Source organism: Dermacentor albipictus, chromosome 1 (assembly GCF_038994185.2).
Source record: "Dermacentor albipictus isolate Rhodes 1998 colony chromosome 1, USDA_Dalb.pri_finalv2, whole genome shotgun sequence".
Lineage (NCBI taxonomy): Eukaryota > Metazoa > Arthropoda > Arachnida > Ixodida > Ixodidae > Dermacentor > Dermacentor albipictus.
Window position 1 is genome coordinate 477765531 of NC_091821.1, and position 21713 is coordinate 477787243.

The window sequence follows — 21713 nt, forward strand, 5'->3', positions numbered from 1 at the left end:
TTTTCTATTTTGAATAAAATAAACACTACTCCTTACTGTTCAAACTGCATTGTTTTTATTTTTTTAACATGCTTACCAGAGAGTGACAGCATCAGGTGACATGGTGTCAGCTCATCTTGACGTGAAACTTGGTGAAAACCTGAAAAAAATCAGGGAATTTGAAAATGTCAACTTGGTAGACACGTTGTTCTTCTAAGCATGCAGTATGGCACATAAGCCTGGAGATTAACGAAGAATCTCGAGAACGCGTTAAGGACCGTACAAAGAGCAATGCAACGATAAATGTTAAGAGACAGGAAGAGAGCGGTGTGGATAAGAGAGCAAATGGGGATGGTCAATATTCTAGTAGACATTAAGAGGAAAAAATGAAGCTGGGCAGGCCATGTAATGCATAGGGTAGATAACCAGAGGACCATTAGAGTTGCAGAATGGGCACCAAGGGAAGGGAAGCTTCGCCAAGGATGATGAAATTTGAAAGCACAAGTTCGCATCAGCTAGTGCAAGACAATGATAATTGCAGGGAGGTGCCTTCGTTCTGCATTGAACTTTAAGATAGGATGATGATGATGGTGAATGCGTGCAACTCTTTAAAAAGAAATTTGGGCCGGAAATAGCTTGCACACTTCACCACGACACGAAACCAAATTCGTATGCTTTGCCACTAACACGGATGTATTCCAGCAAAGCTAACTTATGAAAAGCGGCCACCATTGTGTAATCATCTCTATTTCATTGTTGGAACAGCTTGCGAAACATAGCATGATGTGTTGGAAGGAGCCCCGTAACTTTTTTTTCTTTATAGCCGGCTATAATATGCACATGCTGAATTTTTTATAATTAATGCTATGTGATGTGCAAATTAAGCAGCAATTTTATCCAGTATTAAAACGTACCTTAGTGTAACAATACAATGAGAGACGTAATCAAGAATTTGTATGTATGCACATCTGAGTGCGCATGCATGCGTGCTGTCATTCTTGAGTGCGCAAAGACGTGAAACTGGTCTTAGTGCAGCTTGGTAGCTCATAGTTTGTGAGGGGATTCGTAATGGCAGTGCTCCACCACGCCACAATGCAGCAGTCAACGCTGATGGTGTATCCACACGACGGACGGCTCCGCGCAAGTCTGTGCCGCAGACGCTTAATCCGCCACCCATCCAGACGATGGACAGACTGAGCAGACGACCGCGCCGGAAAAATAAACATGGCGGCACCACCCGAAGCGACTGCCGTCCGCCTCGAACCTGTGAAGTCGTCGTCGTCCACTGTGTGACCCGTAATTTTCAAACTGAGGCTTGTATTTGGTTTAAATTTGTGTCCAGAAGCTTCGACAGCAATCCATTCGTGATGAGTGGGCACCGTTTCTGAAAGAGATACTCAGATTCTCGGCGTGTAGGCTTAGAGTGGCTGTATGGCTGAACATGGCGTCGACGATGTTGTGGCGGCCCGGGCGGATCTCAGTGGACGTAAGTTATTATGATTGCTTGTTTCTACTCACTCTAGATGGCGCCATCGGTGTAACAAAGACTTTGTCAGACTTTGTCATACGTGTTTTTCACTCTGAATGAAAATGGCAATCGAAAGGAAACGACGGTTGGCCGCAATGGCTGTCGTTTTGTCCGAATTGGATGATGACGAGTGCTTGTTTCATCGAAAGAGGTCTTGTTACGCTCTCATGTCCACGTTATCGGTGAGAGTCATATCCCACAACGCGGCAAACTGCTCCACAAGATGTAAGAACAAAGTTACCTCGTCCGCTCAGGTTCATTTCAGTCGCTCTTGTGCGAGTCACACGCTCGCGAACAGACATGAATGGTGTCAGCAGCGATGAAGCTGTTTCAGAAAGATCCCAAAGCCGCGCTTGTTGCCACACTGTAGAGCATGCTAGGCTAAATCCGCAGCGTGCAACTCCCAAAATCCGGATGCGAAAAATAGCACGGCATTTTCCGTCCGTGGGGGTCGCGGACGACGCGCGGACGGTACAAATCAGTGACGCATAGTCACGTGATGCGCCGTCCGTCGCGAAAAAGACGGATTTCGTCTGTCGTGTGGATCCACCATGAAGAGAGGAAATGCTAATCTTACCGACACTGCACATGCTCAACAGGCCAGTGAGAGTGCTGACACGTGAGCTTGAAGCTCGCCAGATCCATCTAACAATTTGTGCGTCGTACATGACAGCATAATCAACATTTAATCATCGATTTATTTCAACTACCACGTACGTCGACGTTGTCTCTTTAGTGTTGACCCCCTCCCCTTTTTTCTTCGAGGATACTTCTGACAGTGAAAAATAACACTGAATGTCCACATCAACAGGAACGGGCACAAGATGCAACCACTTGCGACCTTTTTAACAGAAGCTTGTATTGCCTCACTGGTGTCGGTGTTACCGCGCGAAAAAACCCAAGCTGCGCAAAAATAGGAATTGCTTATCAGGCTGCGGATTTGAACCACCGACCTCCGGATTGCGAGACCACCACGCTAACTGATTCAGCCACCGTCAGTTCATCAAACGCTGCCTTTAAGGTGGGTAAGTAGAAGCAGCGCATGGCATGAGCCAATCACGGGCGTCCCCTTCCTCCAGAGAAGGGAAAGGGTGTGTTCGCGTGCTTGACACCAGTTCAGGCCCAGGAGTCAGATGGGGAGGCCGCGTTTGGTCTGTTCTGCCAAAGAGCAGGCTGCATTGAAGGAATGGCAGTGGGAGCAGGCCACGTGTTGTGCGTTTGGCCAAAGAACAGGCAATGTTTGATTGATGCCACTGGGAACTCATTCGAGAAAGGGGTCGACGTTGATGTGCCGCTCTCGCCGTGAGGCGTTACAAAGAGCAGCAGATCCCAAGCTTCGCTTGCACCCCGCTTCACAGCAGTGGAAGGGCAGTAACTTTTTTGGCCTCCATCCTTGTGTCATAGTCCAAGCATGCTCTTGCTAAATAGAATCATTCTTGGCAACTAAAGGTTAGTGTTTAAGTGCAATTAAAGCTCGTCATTGGAACAATCTCCAGGACTTCAGAATTTCACAATAAGCAGAATACCATTTTGTTGGTAAGTACCACGGCAGAGATAGTGACCTATATATAGGTAGATACTGAAAGAGCCAGTATTCAGTAAAAACTTATAAATGTAAAAAAATTCGGCCTAGTCTAGTTTAGAGTAATTGGCAAGGATACCTGTTTTTGCAGTCTTATTCTAGTGAAGGTTTAGCACTACAGGACTGTGCCAGTTCCATTCCAACTAAATCTGCCCAATTGATGCCATTATAGATTAACATTACTGAATATATTCTGCAATCACATTATTTATTCATGAATTACACTTGCGCAGGTAACATGCATGTACTGTCAAAAAGAGTAGATATGAGAGAGATTATACAGCTAGCAACGCACTGCAAAAATAAAAGGTCACAAAGCGAATATGTTCTCGTTAAAGAAGCATAACATTATCTGCAATGTTGTCAGAACTTCAAAAATAAGTTTTTTGTTGAAAGGCACAACTAGTAAACAACTATAGTAAGAATTTCATTTAAAGTTGGAGAAATAGTACAACTCTTGGCATTCTGGGGAGTTAAAAAGAGTGGAATTAAGAAATCTCAACTTTGTCAAGTAGGAATGAAACGGAGGGCCCGCCCCATTCTGCAACTTTACTGTGGACCAGTGTACGCCAACATGGCAAGTAAGAAAAAAAATTTGGGTATTTCATGGTGCGTGTAGATCCATAGACTTTTGTTCCCAACGGTATCTTTTGATGACATGCCCAGGCTTTTTTTTTTCTAGTCACTTGTTGCACTTTAATGCGATAAAATCTACTTGAACCTCTTGTGGTCGCAAGATCCGCAGGCGAGCTCGTTCCCTCAATCGGCTGCCACCACCCAGCCTCTACTCAACCATATCTTGTGAACATTATATACATTTTTTTTTTGCCTCCTAGCATTTTGGGTGATATCCTGAGTGATAAAAACAAGCACTTCATAAAATCAGCAACATCTATCATTACGACAGATTCATAACAATAGTGCAGCCACTACATTGTTTTAGCTTTCCATACTAAATAAACTCACTGGGTCTGCGTTAGTGTGGGCAGGGGTAAGCTTGCACACATAAGTTTTTGTTAACATTCATAACAAAGCAAACAAGCTTTCAGGACTATAAACCTTTGAGTCGCATCAGCTACGTGGGAGCAAAATATACATTCGAAAAACAGGAAAAATAAGCACAGTGTTATGTGCCACTAATCCTTTCCTAAAAAGCTGCAAGAATTTTAGGCGGTTTTGATAGAACTATAGCATGGCACAAAACTGATGGTGCTGTGCATTTGGTCACTGCAAGCAGCTGTACATTGTTAACCTCTCTGGCCAATCATGTCTGCTGCAGAAGCATCCCTAGTATGTCTCCCAATTTCAAGATACTTGATTTAGTGCAGTATCACTCTTTGTTGGCTTTTTTATCAGACTGACGCAGAAGTGGGAGCACTGTACACTGTTCACATTTTCTTTGTGCGCAAAAGATAAGTATGCGTTGCATTCACCACTAAGAGAATGTATTTAATGCTGTTCTTAAGTTTACAGCACATGACACAGGTATTCATGACAAATCTGTGCATGTCATACAGACCGCTGAAATTTCAAATGAAACACCACTTTCCTCCCTCTCGAGAAAGTGCCACACCCAGCCAGAGTCAAGGCAACACAAACAAAATAGAGTCTTAAAAGTGTTGCTCGCCATGTCGCATTACTTAGGTAAATCGCCCAATTCAGAATGCGCAATGCCATGGTGGAAAATGTGCCATGCAGCAAAACCGGATAAGAAAAAAAAAGCGGGTGGTGCTAGTCACGTGAACCCGATGTGGTTCTTCGGCTCAAGTATGTGACAAGGCGAGGAAGGAACGTCGCTCGCGGAGGCTACTCGAGGCAGAGTGTCTCTGTTGGCAATCATGCTCACCTCATGGTGGTGTGGTAAGAGGGCATTCAATTTCTGCTGTCTCCTCTAATAATAAACCAGTTTAAAAGATTATTTCTGTAAAGAAATGCCAGAAGTCTGAAGTCGTTACTCCAAACATTCATCGTGGATATGAAGTCCGATGCATGTGGAACTGTAGAAAGTGGTTCACTCATATTCTTCTCATCTACTTTCAAGAAATTTCACACTAAATTGATGTAGACCTCTGCATTGTCACAAACAGCAGGAAGCAACCTTGAAGTCTGTTTTGAATTCCTCATTAATGCATGAAAATCCAGGATGCAGCAGCCAAGTAACAGTCTACTACACATAACTCCATCTTCACCTCTGCGTTCAGGCAATGAAATGCAGTTTTTACCATAGCGAGCATGAGATGTTTACTTGGAGATGCAGCTCTTAGCCTGTCTACGTATGACTGTGATATTTAAAAAAGATGCCAGTTATTTAAAACTATGTTATTAAAAAAACATCTTTCATGTTCGAAGCATGCCTGGAGGCAATAATAACCAGCTTGAAAAGTAATTATGTCCCATGGCTGTATTCGGGTCTCAAGAAGCTTTAAATTGCAGTGTAAACTAATAGCGTCCTCGATCACTCGCACCGGGGCGCCTTGCTGCGCACTTTAATCCTCGATCAACCGCACCGACCATCCTCGATCACCGGAAGCGCACCCTGTTGGAGCGGTTTTCCATTGCCCCATCTCGCACCGAGAAAATCGGCGGTGCGCCGGGGTGCAATCCCAGCAAGCACTGCGGGACGCGCGCGCGCACTGCCGACTGCAGAACCGTGGATGCTCTGGCCTGATAGCTGCGGTTGCAATGGAGTTGACGGAGTTAGCCAGTGGAGATGTCAGCAATGAGAAAGGAAGCGCTGCTAATTGCCGCAATCGATGAGCTTTTTTCAAGTTCTTCGGACAGCGAAGACGGCATGCTTATCGACCTCGTCCAAAAACAATGTGGTGAAGAGCGGCCAAAAGTGGACAGGTTCGTTGAAAGGGTCGCCAAGAGTATTTATAAGATCCATTGGTGTTTGCTTGCAACCAGGTATGTCGGAGCATGCAGTTTGACAAGGTTTGAGCGCTTGCCGCAGGTGCTCAGCACCTGCAAACAACAAAATGTGCGCGCGCGCGCGTTCGCGCACGTCTTGCGCGCCAGGGGCAAAATAGCGCTGCATGCAAGCACCCTGCAATGGGTGCAGTTTTGTCCTCGATGTTGACCCTCCGCAGTGCGCCACCACGGCGGTGCAAGGCGCACCATTCTGGTTTCAGCGCAACCCCGGGGCAAGGTGATCGAGGACGCTATAAAACTTGCTAGGGGGCCTGATGTAAGGCCCTCAAAAAACAGGCCAAACAGGGGGCTAAATGTTTCTTCAATAGGATAGAAAGTTTGCGCTGGAAAGTTAACACCAAATATAAATGAAAATATATTACTTCAGACTTACCACCAGACTTTCACAATTCGAGTCTTGTTCTCCAAGGTGCATTGCCATTCCGACTTGTCCAGCTAGAGAGAAATGCAGTTCGTATTGCCTCCGCCAATGTGTTGCACATGCACATGTGATGAACTCTACAAAATGAGAGCAGCATTGAAGATAAACTGAGCAGCTGAAAGTGCACGCACTGTTTCTTCTACGCACAATATGGAAACTAAACAGCAGGGGTAAATTTCGTTAGAAGATTTGCGTAACACTTCATTCCCGTTCATATTGAAACATAAGTCGACTCTGAATATAAGACAACCCCTACTTAAAGACATCGCATTACAGTTCCCTTTATAATGGAAAACTACATGTTCTATAAAAAATTGGGCACTGAAAGCACCATGCCCCGCTTTGCATCAATTGTTTCGCTTAAATCTTTTGTGTACCCAGCAGAAATTCTAGATTCTAAGCATTTGTTTTAAATGTAACGAACCTCGTCAAATTTGGTGCAGTGGTTGCCGAGAAAAACGAATACTCCGTTTACATGTATTTAGATTGGAACACCCGAGCTAAAGCTTCCTCTTAAACGCGCCCGCCACGCGGAGGCATTGCCGAGCCCGAACCGAAGGAGCAGTATGGTATCCACATTTTGTCTGCTGGAGGCGCCGCCAAATTATACTAAACAAAGAAACATTGCGTACACTTAGTACACGTACAAATTTCCTCTTTATAGGGACAAGGTAGGGGACTGTGGCTAGCAGTGGCAGCCGGCTTTACCTATGCGCCGCCAGTCTGGTTTCTCAGACGTGTAACGATTGCGACAGTGTACGCGGCGGAAAAAGCACCTGGGACTCCTGCAAGACCAGACAAAACCTTGCCTCTGTGCATTATCTAACTCCTTCTCATTACCGTTAAACAAAACTCGAGAACGCAGTCAAGAATTTCGCATTGAGGTGAGATAAGCAACTGTTCAATAACTAGAATAAATACGTCCACTTGCCTGTCTGTTCACGCCAATACCGCAAGCTCTATTCAGAAGCACGAGACGGGCGCTGAAAAGCGTCGAGACATTTCACTCTGCGAAATTAACCGCTTGCATTTCCAATGCAGCGAAAAATCAAGTGAACGATTAGAGTGTATTAACGACGTGAATGATGCAGTCGGCCATTTTGGGAAGTTTTAGGCGTGGATCGGCTTGGCTATTAGCCCCGAGAACGAACACGAGCGGCGCTGCGAGCGCCGCTCGCGTGACGTCAGGGCACGGACTCGCGCCTGTCGTCTGCTACAGTTCGGGCGTTGTCCGGGCGCTTTCTGCGGTGTTTTCGTTTGTTCGCCCTCGTTCTCTCTGCTTGTATACTTATGGTGGTCGTCTCAAATATATTTTTACGACGTCTTCCTTTGAAAACATTTATTCAAAGAGCTAATTTCTTAGACAACAATGCAGCTCTCGAAGGCAGCGCTACAGTGCCAGCCGAAGCGACGCAGACCAGCCCGTTGCGGGTTTTTCATACGCGGATAGACAATCGCAAAAGCATAGCCTATAGGAATGCAGTTATGATACCATACCTGCCGCGGTGCAACAAGTATGTCACAAAGCTGGCTATATATGACTTCTACAGCAGTCACGTTGATTTTATTCCGCTAAAACAGGTTTGCTCACGACGAGTAGTTCATGGTATAATATCGAATTTTTGCATTTCCTCACAGAAACGCTCGGCAGTAGCACGGGGACTTAACTAATACTGGAGCTTAGATTCTACACGCCTCACTTGCTTCTTTACCTGCTTGTCAACACTAGGCGGTTCTTCACGTGTTTATTTTTTATAAGCGGCGGAAACTTGAAGTAAAGTTAATGAAGGCTTACAGCTATTTACATAGTACAAATAGGAATGTACCAATATATATTCCCTTTTCCGTGCTACACGTTCAACTCACCTCTTTAGAGCACGTTTGTTAATGATTACAGTGAAAGCTCGTTAATTCGAACTTCAATAATTCGAATTTATGGATAATTCGAACTGTACGATTTGGCCCGGCCAAGCTCCACAGAAGTCTATGTATAAGAAAGTCCGTTAATTCGAACGCGAGAAGGTGCCCTCACGGATAATTCGAACTACGCTCGCCTGGCACACGGCCAGAGAAACGCGCCTACTGCCTACACACAAGGCTGTATTGCCTCCGAAACGGAGAGAACGGCGACAGAAGGCAAAATCGGAAAAAAATCTAACCGACGCGGGGTCAGCCAGAAGGCAGCGGCGGCTGCCGCCTCTCCGTTCTACGTAAACTCCGAGACTTCTTGCCCGTTGCGAATCTCGGAGGCTTTGCAAATCTTGTACAGCTGCTAATGTTGTGCGGAGATGGCACGGCAAGCTCCGAAACACAGCGAATCAAGTACGTCGCAGCTGCGCTTGCAATCAAGAACCTACGAATCAGGGCCTACGCCACCTTCACATGTTCAGCGTCTTTGTCTCGGCAGTCTTCATCGGTTGTGCACCTCTGTTTTCAGCTTAGGAGGTATCGGCCGTCGCGATTCATTGTGATGGTGTTAAGCCTCGGCTCACGTTCGTTTCGATGGACATCGGTGGTGTGGCACAGTCGGACCCGGAGCTTCGACTTGAAGATGGCGTGTGCCCGCAGCACACGCCAAATTTCTGACATGCCCTACTGCTTCCAAATCGCAGTGTACTAGTTGCCCTCCTTCACTTTCATTAGTTCGAACTTTCGTTAATTCGAACTGAAGAGGCTTCCCCTTGCGGTTCGAATTAACGAGCTTTTACTGTAATAATGTTTGTTATGTTCCTCTTTTTTTGTTTATGGTACCTAGTGTATATCATTTATTTATTTCAATGCCGCAGTGTGTTTTGCATTGTTATTGTGGAAATATTTCACTGTTCTTTCATATATTGTATAACTGCTATGTTTTATGGCGACTATATAAATGTAATTTATATGGCACTTGATGTGTTACCCCATGCAGCCATATTGTACCTAAGGGGGTGAGGTTACCTCAAGCCGCGTCTGTGCGGCTTTTTTCCCTCATCCACCTCCATTTACCACTCCTCTGTACATGTGTGTGTGTAAATGGAAATTAATAAATCAAATCAAATCAAACTCATTTGAGAAATTTACTGGTGCTTGTTGCTTGAGGAATATACATGACGAATCTGTTTGGCGAACTGACACAGGCTACTCGGCCCAATTTTTTTAGTGAAGCATGCCTGCTGGACCGCATAGCTGCAGCTAGAAAGAAGTCGAAGCGTCAATGACTAGTAGTATGGGACATATTCAAGATATCGAAATTCCCTGGGTGGAGGGTCAGAAATCAAGTGAAAGTATATGCAAGGCTTGTGGTGCTTTCTTTATGAATGTTTGCGATTGGATTGGAGCAAACTTAATTTAGCCTGCAAGGTTCTCTTTTATGTACCGACGAAGCGAATTGTTATCCGTTTGTATAATTAAATAACGCTGGATTGAGACATCATGAGACAGAACGTGCTTGAATTTTCCTTTTGTAGGCAATCTAAGCTGCGGTGTAGTAGCTCGAGAATACTTTAGCCATTCCAGTTGGCGCTGTAAAAAAATGCTTTATGGTTTTAATTCGAAGTTGTAGTGAACTGATGGGTTTCGCGATCATAGCGTGCCTCGCTATACGGACAGTCGATTGCTACCGTTACGTGATCAGGGGTGTGCCATATTGTCGATAAAGGCTACTGAGGGCCACTATGAAACATTTCATCACTTTCAATTGAGTGGCTCTCGATCTTAACAATGAAACTTTTCTCTCAGGTGATTGCTACTATGGTGTTTGTGAATTAACTATGTAAATACTCTACATGACGCGCCGTCGTGTTAGCAGCCATGAGCAATTTGTTTTTTGGAGGCCTGTTTCAGAGGGGGATGAAAGTAGCAGCAAACTTTTTCATAAGAAATACGCGCCTAACTATTTTTTTACGCATTAATGAATGGGCATATTTGAATAGAACAACACACCAGAGTAATAGGAATCATGATGACAGCTTCGCTGGGCAGTGTCTTTCTAACATCGGATGACATGTTGACGCCAATTACCAAATTTATCTTCCACGTAAAATGCAATGCCTCTCATAGCTAAATACTAAAGGAATGTTAAGTGTTTAGCGAAGCATCACACACAACTTCGCGCGTTGAATTTGCAGATGTTCTTTTTTTTGTCAAAATTTACCGATAGACACGGCGCATATATGCATTGCAAAACCCAGTAGACCCCTTTAACGCTGCTTAGCTTGCGATATCCAAGCCGCAAAGTTTCTCGACTCACACGCTTTTGAAGAAGAAACTGTGGTTAAGATATGGCAGCTGAAAGAAGCCGACGTATTCTTCAATACGTACGGCTCGAGCCACCCATACCCCAAGCATACACGAAGGGAACGAGCGCGCGCGGCAACCGAGCGAGCCAGAGCGAGCGGTGTCCTGGCCGTGACGTCACTCGCGAGAGGGCGCCACTCCTAATCCTCGCCGCTAATAGCTGCGCACAATCTTTGGAAGCGACCTTTTTTTGTTGTTGTTGTCGCCAGACGAAAATCACTGTGTTACTTTTTTTTTTTACAGAGAAGATATGTTTATACTAAGGGTATGGTGGCTAGCATACAATCTTAAGCATAATTACACCCTTTTGCCATACAACGATAATTGTCATCTGCTTGCCCACATTTCCTTTCTTTAACGTGGCAAGCCCGGTACTTTTCAGTAACGAACGGCATGCGCGTTATCAGAATGACATAGCATTCCCGACAGGAAGGTAACAGGCAATGCTATCATGCTGATAACGCGCGTGCCGTTCGTTAGTGGGCTCGCAGCGTTAAATAAAAAAACGCATCAAGGCAGATGACGATTATCGTTGGGTGGCAGAAGGGGCACTCGAAAGGGTGTAAACTGTTCTTTGAGTGAATAATCGTCACTCTTACTCTAAAAATATTAAGTGCAATATTATGGCCTTATAAATAATATGTACGAACAATTTACTGGATGTACATGTTAATGAAACAGGTCTATAGTTACGTCGAGTTTAGAGCCAGATTTGTGCACAGGTATTACTTTGGCCCTTCGCCAGTCATCAGGTATCACTGAAGTTTCCAAAGATCGCCTGTAAATTACGTGTAAGTATTTTGACGTCCAAACTGCATGTTTTTGCAAAAATGCATTTGATATAAGATCACGGCCACAGGGTTTCTTTACATCCAGATTTTGTAAGAGTCGAAAAATTCCTTGTTGGTCGATATCTATTTCAGGCATTGGATTCTCGAACTGATACTGTGGAGAGGGACAGTTAAAGGTAGTTCTGTTAAATACAGATTGAAAAAATTCATAAAATTTGCTTGCTATGACGTCAGGCTGAAGAACTGTCCCGTTCGAAACAGTAATCTGCGATACGGTGTGCCGCTCCCTCGATAGGTAGCGCCAGAATTTTTGTGGTTTATTCGTCAGGTAAGAAGGCAGAGTAACGGTGAAAAAATGCTCCTTGGCCATATGGATCTTATATTGTAATAAGCGTACGAGATCTTGAAGGTCACGTGTGGTTTTCTTTCTGCGCTTCCTTTTAATTTTTCGTTTTAAATGTATTATTTCACGCGATACGCAAGGATGTTCTCTGTTCACTCGTTTATTTCTGGAGGGAATGTAGTTTTCTTCACAAAAGTGCACAATACGCTTAAAATGTAACCATAATTAATTTACATCATGAAGTAATGAAAACTGCAGAAAGCAGGCGTTTAAATATTCTGAGATAGCATTGTCATCCGCTCTTGAGTAATCCCTGATAACAGCAATCGATGGCTTAACGCGTTCACGGTTTCCTAAAATTGGACAGGAGAATACAATCATTTTATGGTCCGAAATGCTATTTTCAACGTTTAATGTGTTATTTTGAAATAGACTGCTTACGAACATCAGATCAAGCACAGAACATGACCGACCAGCTATTCTAGTCGGTTCGGAAACTAGCTGGTCTAGAGAAAAGGTAAATGACATGAACAATAGAGATTCAGCACTTTTTGCGTCACAGCTGTTGTGCGAAAGATTAGACCAATTGATTCCTGGTAAATTGAAATCACCTGTGATGATAATATTGGAACGTGAATTAGTGTGTTGTGCAATGTAAGTGTGCATAACGTCTAGGTATACAGGGGGCGCATTCGGAGGTCGATATAGGCCACCCAGAAATATGCTTTTTCCATTAAATGTAAGTTTACACCATACGCTTTCATGGTCAGGTATGCTTTTTAAAACTGTGAATTTTATGTTAGATTTAATTGCGACAGCAACCCCCCCCCCCCCCCCCCCGCTATTCTCTGTATTTCCGTATGAGCCGATAAGGTGGAAACACTTCGGAATCCTGGACGCTTTCGTGAAGCCAGGTTTCCGTGATGACTATAACGTGTGGTTGATGGGCTGCAACTATGCTTTCAAGTAGGCTGAACTTAGTGACTACACTGCGCGCATTTTGTCACGTGCAATCGCGAGCTGCTGAGCCAGCGTGTGCAGAAGTTATCGGTTTAGATAGTTCACTTCTTCTGTCCTCACACTCATTCCATATGAAGGTTTTGCCATTTATTTTTAGTTTATCAAATGCCAGAGATACATTTGCCCCTTTCGCCTTGTCACTTACTGCAGAACGCCATAATTTAGCAAGTGTGTCGCGTACTTTCTTTGAGAAATCTTCGGATATTGAAATCTGGGTGTTTTTCAGCTTGAAGCAGCTTGATAATATTTTGTTTTTCTCAGCGAAGTTGAATAGCCTGATAATAACGGGGCGTGTCCTTTGGCTTTGCTTTGTACCGATTCTGTGAACTCGTTCTATTGAGTTAAGTTCTATTCCTAGGATCTTCCTAAATATACCATCTCGCACTTCTTCTTCAAGTGTTTTAACATCTTCAGCAGAGCTCTCTCTTAATCCATAAATTACTAGGTTATTCCGCCTACTTCTATTTTCTAGATCATCGACCTTCGATGCCAGAAATTCTACTTGCGTCATGGTAGATTTCAAGATTCCTCGCAGTGTACTATCTTGTCTTCGCATTCTTTCCATAATCCCCTTTCATTCTCAATAACTGTCAATAACTGTCGAAAAGGCTGCTGCTTTTATCCGAGTGCCATGGTGTCTCCGTCGACGTCACCGTGCTGGTCAGGTGGTCCCAGTGCAGTGCACGTGGTACAGCTTCCTGCGACTTGTTTTGTCCGATGAAGCCAGCAGGGCAGACAGCCAGAGGTACCAGTAGATAGGCCTGATGCAGTGCATACTCAGACCCTGCGTCGACGAATCTGGTCCTCGACAGCACGATCTCTGCGATCAGAAAAAATTTGATCAGCATCCGCGCTCGTTTGGTGCTTCCAAGTCCACTATGATATATGCAACTGAGCCTGTGTTAAATAATAATATGCAAGATAACAGATCATAATTGTATACTGGGAGTCATTTGACACAACTGTATTACAACTAGTTTCCATGTAATAACATGAAAATTTCTATATGTATTTGCGCTTAAAAACTCTTATATCCACACTTTATCCGTAATTGTATTCCTACACCAGCCGCTTCCGTGCCTGTCTGGGAGACCGGAACTTTGTCAAGCCGAAGAGAATTCGGTTTTATCCCAGCTCTCCCTTTTTCACCTTGTATCCAGTGGTGAAAATAAAAATGATGATGATGATGATGATGATGTAGCAGAATATGTTCACAGAAGTGAAATGCCACTGTACAGAATTTTGTTAAACTGAAAGGCATTTGCATTGGGTTGAATGGCGTTTCGATGGGGGATATAAAAAACTTCGTACAGCTGACTAATTTGTTCAAGTGACGTTCAAGTGGTAGTTTACTGTATATTGGTTTTCTTGGATAAAAAATTTAGTTGGAAACAGTGCCTTGTATGTCCTCATTTTTTCTTAAACATTGCTCGATGAACAAGAGGTGCAAAAAGAGACCTTTCTATTTTGTCTCTTCCGACCTAACTGGCATTTGGCGAATACCTCTTGCGTGCGGGAGAAAGTGGGGGGGGGGGGGGGTTATATAGGAAAAAGTTTGGCAGTGTCTGGCTCCTCCTGGGGTGGTGTTAGAGGTGTGTATGAACCACTGCTTAGATAAATCGAACTCAGTACCTTTTTCTCAGTACAAGCATTCGTGAATGTTAACTTGTTATTCCAGCAGTTTAAAAAATGCCTGCATAGGCCCTATATCACAATATGTCCCAAGCCTCCTATTTTTTTTTATTTAAGAGGACTTGAAAGCATTTGAACTTCAATGTTAATGAAAAGAATGTTACAACTTTCAATAGCAAGGGATTGTTGTTATCAAGACTCCACAAAATGATGCAAAAAGAGCTGTTCTGCCATGAACAATTTCCAATATTGTAATCGTGAGAAGCGGTTATTAAGTTTTGAGGAGAAAGTTTGTTGAATGTATGTTCCAGCTTGTAAACCGCGCACAAACTATTTGAGGGCGGTAAGAAGATTTTTTATTGTTTAATATCAAGAGTTGACGAACAGCCACAGTTCAGCAATGTCATGTGTTTTCTCATTTTGAAGAGCAAAAATTATTTCAACATATCTGAGCTATCAACCCTACAATAGTCATGACATTAGCCATTAATCAAGTGGGGGACCAAGATTACAATTTTTATCCTGTTGGTCTAATAGGGCGATGGTTCATCTCAATATCCCCACTCACCAGAGGGTTACAGGATTGGGACACCATCTGGGCAACAAGTAGGAATAAAATTAAGGCACCGACCATGTGGGCAATGAAGCTATGAAGCAATGAAGGGATGGTCAGAACATATGCAGTAAGCATTATCATGGTACCACACCTATTGGTGCTCCTGCTGTCGTGCCCGCTGAAGAGGGGCAATCCAGTGGTGATAGTTTTGTAGACAGTGCCATCGACATCATGATGATTTAAAAGTCTGAAGTGGTATCATTATGTACATTATTCACATAGCCCAGTGGGTCACTGGACAAACTATGACTGTTTCCCAAACAGAAGATAAATCAGTCCATGCTTGCATGGAGGAAAAATTGCACAAGCTTAGCAAGAGTCAATGACACGAATGCAGGGAAGTGAAACACTGTGGCAACAACAAGGCAAAGAAAAAGAACTGCACGAAGCACAGAGATCTAAGCATCGTGCCAGTGCTGCTAGAGGATTGCTCACTCAATATGAAAGTTCAGTTCCAATCATGCATACTACCTCTTGGTTTAGCTTAAGGATTGCTTACCTCAACAAAATAATGCCTCTTGTCACTCTCAGTTGTCCCCATGAGTTTAAAGCAGTCTTTCACAACCTAGGCTGAGAACACTCCCAGGAAATGTTGTATCCTGTACACAAGCCATGCAAGTTCCTGTAATATTTGAAGGATCCACATCTCACAGTATAACACAAGGTTGTGAAGAAGACAAAGGCATATTGAAATGAGCATGACAGCTCACTGCCTACTGGCAAAGGCTTTGCAAAATGTTTACAGCAATAATGCATTGTGGTGCCTCAGAACCACTGGGATTAGCAAGATTCCACTGTAACTGGAATGAGAAAATACTGCGTTCTAATTGACTTACAGTGCAGTGTTAAGCACGACAGCAGCACTGCATTAAAGCATCAATGTTCTAATCGATTTTCCTCAAACATGTTATGGTACGACTTTTAGTGACTAAGCAGCATTTGTACAAAGGCACCAAGCTGGTTTGCTTCAAGAAGTGTCTTCTGATCTATACTTTGAGAAAAAATGTTGCACTTATTGCTGGTTCTTTGGCATGCAAGTCTTAAAAAAAATGGGATTAGCATGCATCTTACTCAGTAACAGAAACTTAGCAAGTGGACCTCCTTGGCTTGGATTTTCAGGGTGACAGATAGATGGGCATTGACATGTACAGTCAAAGACATAAGAAAGTGCCTGGGACCTCCAAAATCGTTCGTAATACCGGTCACATCGTTGTAAAGATTGTACACCACACCGCCGCCAACAATTGAGCTGGCTGGACATGTTAAAGTAGAGAGAACCCTTATTCTATGAATTAAGGGACACTTAGTGAAATAGGTCACTAGTATTTTTGTTTATAGTTTGTGTGGCTGAATGTGCGACTAACATGTCACTAACCTTGCTCAAGTTTAATGTTATTGACACATGCACAGCAGGAGTTGAATGATGATGACTCGCCTTCCCTTTCTTCTTTTACTCTCTTTATGCCCATTGCGAATTGTATATATTTGTGCACGCTTCAATAAAGGTGTTGTCGGCAGTCAGTGCTCGTTCTGTGTCCTTCCTTGTCCGTGTTTTTTGGTGCTGTTTTAAATATGAAACATCTTTAGTGGCTTTCTTGATGACCGACGCCGGAGTTCTACGGCAGACATCCGTTATCCTTGCCTTGAACTAATCTGACTCTGTCTCAATTACGTAAGCAAGATCATTCACATAAATAACCCCAAAGAAAGAAATCGAGTGGAGAGAGGTCACATGACCTAGCGGGCCAATTCACAGGCCTGTGCCTTCCAATCTATTGCGCATTGAAAGTCGCATCCAGCCAGTTTTGTGCTTGGCTGCTGCTGTGTGCGGGTGCCCTATCTTGCTGATACCACAGAAGCGGAAGAGGTGACAGCGGGACTTCACAGAGAAACTCATCCACCACTCTTTCAAGGATTTTGTTGATGTAACACTGTCCAGTGAGTATGTGATCAAAGAAGGTGGGACCGATTATAGCACCAGCATAAATTCTGAATCACAATTTGGGCAACTACTGGTACTGGTGCCTATTGCACTTCACACAGCGTGGATTGGAGTCCCTCCACTAGTGCGCATTATGCAAATGTACCTAGGTGTTTCGGCGAAAATTGGCTTCATCTGTGCACATGATGTTGCTCAAAAGGTATGATGACTCATGGGCTTTTGCGAGAAATTTAAACGATTCTACGGGTCCCTATCTTCCAAGCATTGTTGCTGGTTAAGGTGGGACGGGTGAAAGGCTGTCATTCAGAATTCTCCAAACTGACTTGGAAATTGGTACCTGGGCGGCCACGTTCTGCATGCTAGCATGAGGATTTGAGGCCATAAATGCTAGAACATCCCTGCGTAGGCTAGGACTCAAACATGGAGTCCTCCGCTGGTTTGTTGAAGCTGCCGGTTTGTCTCAGGTTTTCACAATTTCTGATGATAGTCGATGTATTTGGTCTACCGCCACACTTCCATTAGTGATATACATATTTGTAGTCTTCCTCTTGTTGCCATTTGCAGATGCCAAGGCGAGGATCATGCTTACCGGGTGCTCATTAGAGAAACACATGGCAAATGGGATGGAACAAAACGTACCTTTAAATCTTTGCACTGACGTCAATTCACTTTTGTGGTGACAGGTTCTGTAGCAAAAAAAAAAAAACATTCGTGCACTTTATCTACGCTAAAACAACAGCTATCACAACTATTTTCCAGGTAACACCAAACGAGACGTGTTACTTCGGCAGGGATGCGGCAGATAAGGCATTAGGTCGATCACAATGTTTTTCTTTATTTCCTTTATTTCGTCCTGGATTACTCAGAGGGAGCATGTTCGAGGGCGCTGCTTTATGATGCGAGTGGGAGCACAGTCATGTAGTATTCTCCATATTTCACAGGGTTTATTTATCTATCATAAAAAATTAGTACACAATTAGTACGTCGCTGAAAATATCGCAGTTAGGTGTCCCTTGGCTGTGCCTTTAGATGCCTCATTTATCATTTGATAATTAGGATAGTACATGTCGGCTTAGATAACTAATTAAATGACCAAATTAAATCTGGAACGAAAAAATTACTGGCAGCTACTGCAATGTACTGCAAACAATATGCGCTAGGTTTTCTTCGAGTAACGCATTACTCTCTTTTTAAATCTTGGTGCATTATAATTAATTGGGACACTCTGTATATATTTACGTTTGCATGTAAGTGACAATGTTCCCATACGTAATAAATGTTGTAAGTTATTAGAAATGTTCTTTTTTTCATGAGTCGTTGACATTGCTTACTGTAAAGAGAAGCAACACCGAGACACACAACATTCACATGCATTTCATACGCCGTGGATAAAAGAGTCTGCTGACGGGGTCAGTGAAGTTTATAGGTTTCATTAATGATCAAAAAAGCACGCAAAACAATTTGAAGCGTCGTGAGCTTACAACAACATATTCATTCTCTAGACATAGGCTATCCATACCGTTAGAAATAATTCTTAATTGGCTGCCTCCATCTCTTTCAAAAATATTATAAACTTTGTCCTGTGTGTATATTTAAATATATTGCATATGTGCATGGTGTTTACAGTGGAACTTTAAAATAATGTTGAAGTGAGAAAGTATGGATAAGGCAGCCACCGCGAGTGCTTCTGATGGGCGTGTCCCCCTATTGTCAGGATTTGAAGAAATAAAGTGACCCGCCGTGGTTGCTTTGTGGCTATGGTGTTGGGCTGCTAAGCTCGAGATTGCCACATCTAATCCCGGCCACGACGGCCGCATTTCGATGGGGGCGAAATGTGAAAACACCAATGTACTTAGATTTAGGTACATGTTAAAGAGCCCCCCGTGGTCCAAGTTTCCGGAGTCCCCCACTATGGGGTGCCTCACAATGAGATCGTGGTTTCGGCACATAAAACCGCATAATTTAATATTCTTTTTTGCAGAAATAATCGAAAATATTAATTAAAAGCCATTCAAGTCCGCGCCAACAAGGATGCAGTAAGCTATTAGCCTCAGTAAAATTTCAAGGGAAAAAGTCGAGGAAAGTGAAAAGAAACCTCAAATGATGTGGGTGACAAAGCACTGGTATTGGCACTTTAGGTGTGTGTGTGGGGGGGAAGGGGGAGGGAGGCTTCGGCTTCGCCTAGGCAAGGTTCTGACTGGTGTTGTATAAGTCGCAGGTCGCTTTTTAAGTCGCGACGATAGATTGGATTTTTTACAAGCACTGCTCCAGGAGGGCACATGCAACCAAAGGCCTCAGGAGAGGACCTGAGAGCACCCAAGGGGTAGTGGGGAGATCAAAGCTGGAAGCATGGTCCGTAGATTGGAGTGGCGGAGGCCTAAGCGTGCTGGACTTAAAATAAATATTATTACGTCCAGCCGCCAACTTGTGACGCCAAGACTTCTGCAATAGCAGTCAGAAGTTTGCCGTTTAACATACTAAGGCAGCAGCGGAAGCGGACGAAGACACAGAAACGTGAAAAAAAAGACCGCACGCTACAAGTTAGTAGTATTTTAAAGTTTAAATGATGGCAATTGAATAACGCGCAACTGAGCCCTCTCGAAGCGTTCGACGCATGGAAAAATTCGCGAGGACGGTAAGATACCAGTGTGACAGATGCACAAGCAAGGAACGAAAACGCACACACAGGGCAAACTGTGAATATACTATATATTTTGCTATATATGTAATATATGCTATATCTATCAAGTGACTAGTGCCATGCTCTAATCTTCAAAGGTCGCAATGCTTTCGCAATGAAATTGTTGACAGTGTGCGCTGTGTGTGTATCTTGTGTTCTGGCTCACTGCTGATCGCGATCACGCCCGATCCTGATCGAATTTCGAGGTCGTGATTGCCTCCTTTGGACAAAATGAGCGAGAGACCCAATCACAGTCGAGAATTTCGATCCGGATCGGTGCCGATCGCGATCAGAAGTATACGTGTGACACTGGTAGTGACAGGGCAACGCCATATCATACTCGCCTTCACGGGAGACCACTGACGAAATGACAACAATCGTTCGCGCCAGTGCACTGTGCCAGCAACACCCAAGGAGACGCACGAGGAAAACTTGTACACGACGCACGGATCGCCAGCCGACGCATGGCAAAAATGCCGACACGCCAGGCACGCCTAGGGACAGAACGAGCAAAGAAACTGCTCCTCCGTGGTACCTAGGCAAAGGGAGAAATTTCAGGCGCAAACGCCCCCAGATTTTCTCTCTCGCACCCGCTGAAACGACTGGCCAATGCCGTGAACTGGCGTTTCCTCTAATGACCGTCTCGTATGTCTCGTCCACGACGGCGCATCTCCGAAGAGGGTTCAACGGGCTCGATCACGTATTTGACCGGAGGTGTGCGTTCGACTACGCGTTAGGGCTCTTCATACTTGGGCAGTAGTTTCGACGAGAGCACATGTGCAGTGGAAGGGACCGAGAGCCACACAAGCGCTCCGGGGAGGAACGTGGGCGCAGAAGTGACGTCACCGCAAACGCTCTTCTGGCGCTCTTGGTCATTTCAATAAAGGCCCGCGCGAGAACGCGACGTTCTTTGGCATCTCTCGTTGTGGCAGAAATAGGCGCACACTCAGATGCATCGGCTGTGCGCCCCCTTAAAAGTAGGTGCAGGAATTAAAGCAGCGCATACATATATGTGAGCGACCGAGCAGCGCCGCAGGCTGGACCAGCACGAAGCTACAGTGAAGTTGCTGGTGGCGCCACCTCTCGTGCTTGACATGAACGGCATCAGTGAAGGAGGGGCAGTGAGCCCACTGCCTTCTTCTAGTACACTTTATCGCTGCTGCGGATGCCCTGGCCACCGGCAAATCAGCGCATGCGCGGGCCGTCTCCCCTCCGCTCCTCCTCCGCTTTCCTTCTCATGGTACCGCTGCACCCTCCTCCTGCTCTTTCCTCCTCTTCTCTTTACGATGGCCTTTCTTTTATCTACCGCTGGGCTCTGCGTTCGCTTTCATTCTTTCGGCGCTCGTTCGCTTGGTGACGCCGCCGTCGCTCGCCGTAGGGAACGGTCTATTAAGAGCTGCGCTCTGAAGAAAGATTCGTGGTGGATATCGCTATCGGTGCACTATATGACGCCGCGAAAATATGGGCTGACCATCATGCCGGAGAATATTGGAGCCTAACCGGGCTGCTTTCGCGAACAAGTTACCGGATTCTGTCGTTTCTGTCGTATGTGGTCGGAGGTTACATACATTGCTAGTATGTCGCCAAGCTTACGGCTAAAGCGTTCTGTGGGGCCATTGGTGTGCGGATGGTTAGCAGTAGTTGTGCGGTGCACAACGTGGCACTCTTTGAGGATGACATCGACGACTTCCTGCAAGAAGAGACGTGCGCGATCGCTGATCAACTCCTGTGGTGGATCATGACGTATAGTATGAAATGGCGAAGCAAAAAGGAGGCAACATCGTGTGCTCTAGCTGCCGGGAGGGCCGCAGTTTCGACGTATCGCGTGGGATAATCAACAGCCACGATGGCTTAGCGGTTACCAGCAGATGTCAGGGTAAGTGGCCCATACAAATCGATGCTGACACGCTCGAACGGCCGGGTAGGGCAAGGTAACGGTTGCAGACCGGTTGGCGAGAGGCACGGTGAATATT

The 21713-nt window shown here is 44.6% G+C and overlaps 1 protein-coding gene and 2 long non-coding RNA genes across 4 annotated transcripts in view; 1 reads left to right on the top strand and 2 right to left on the bottom strand.

Moving 5' to 3' along the window:
- Nucleotide 1: 1 nt before the first annotated feature.
- Nucleotides 2-7515, bottom strand: LOC139054859 (uncharacterized). The gene is made up of 3 exons (XR_011511557.1): nucleotides 7373-7515; nucleotides 6394-6518; nucleotides 2-139 (listed from the first exon to the last, which is right to left on the bottom strand). It is a non-coding gene; the product is annotated as an uncharacterized lncRNA (long non-coding RNA).
- The window catches only part of LOC139054858 (uncharacterized), a 35049-nt gene continuing 14042 nt past the window's right edge, over nucleotides 707-21713 (top strand). Inside the window, exon 1 of the mRNA XM_070532523.1 lies at nucleotides 707-1465. Coding sequence (XP_070388624.1) covers nucleotides 1421-1465 — 45 coding nt within the window. The 5' untranslated portion in view covers nucleotides 707-1420. The remainder of the gene's footprint in view (nucleotides 1466-21713) is intronic.
- Nucleotides 15224-20220, bottom strand: LOC139059556 (uncharacterized). Of its 2 annotated transcripts, none has more exons than XR_011514198.1 (4): nucleotides 20085-20220; nucleotides 17700-17746; nucleotides 15618-15717; nucleotides 15224-15305 (listed from the first exon to the last, which is right to left on the bottom strand). It is a non-coding gene; the product is annotated as an uncharacterized lncRNA (long non-coding RNA). The 2 variants fall into 2 exon arrangements; XR_011514197.1 differs by having other exon boundaries at nucleotides 15618-15740.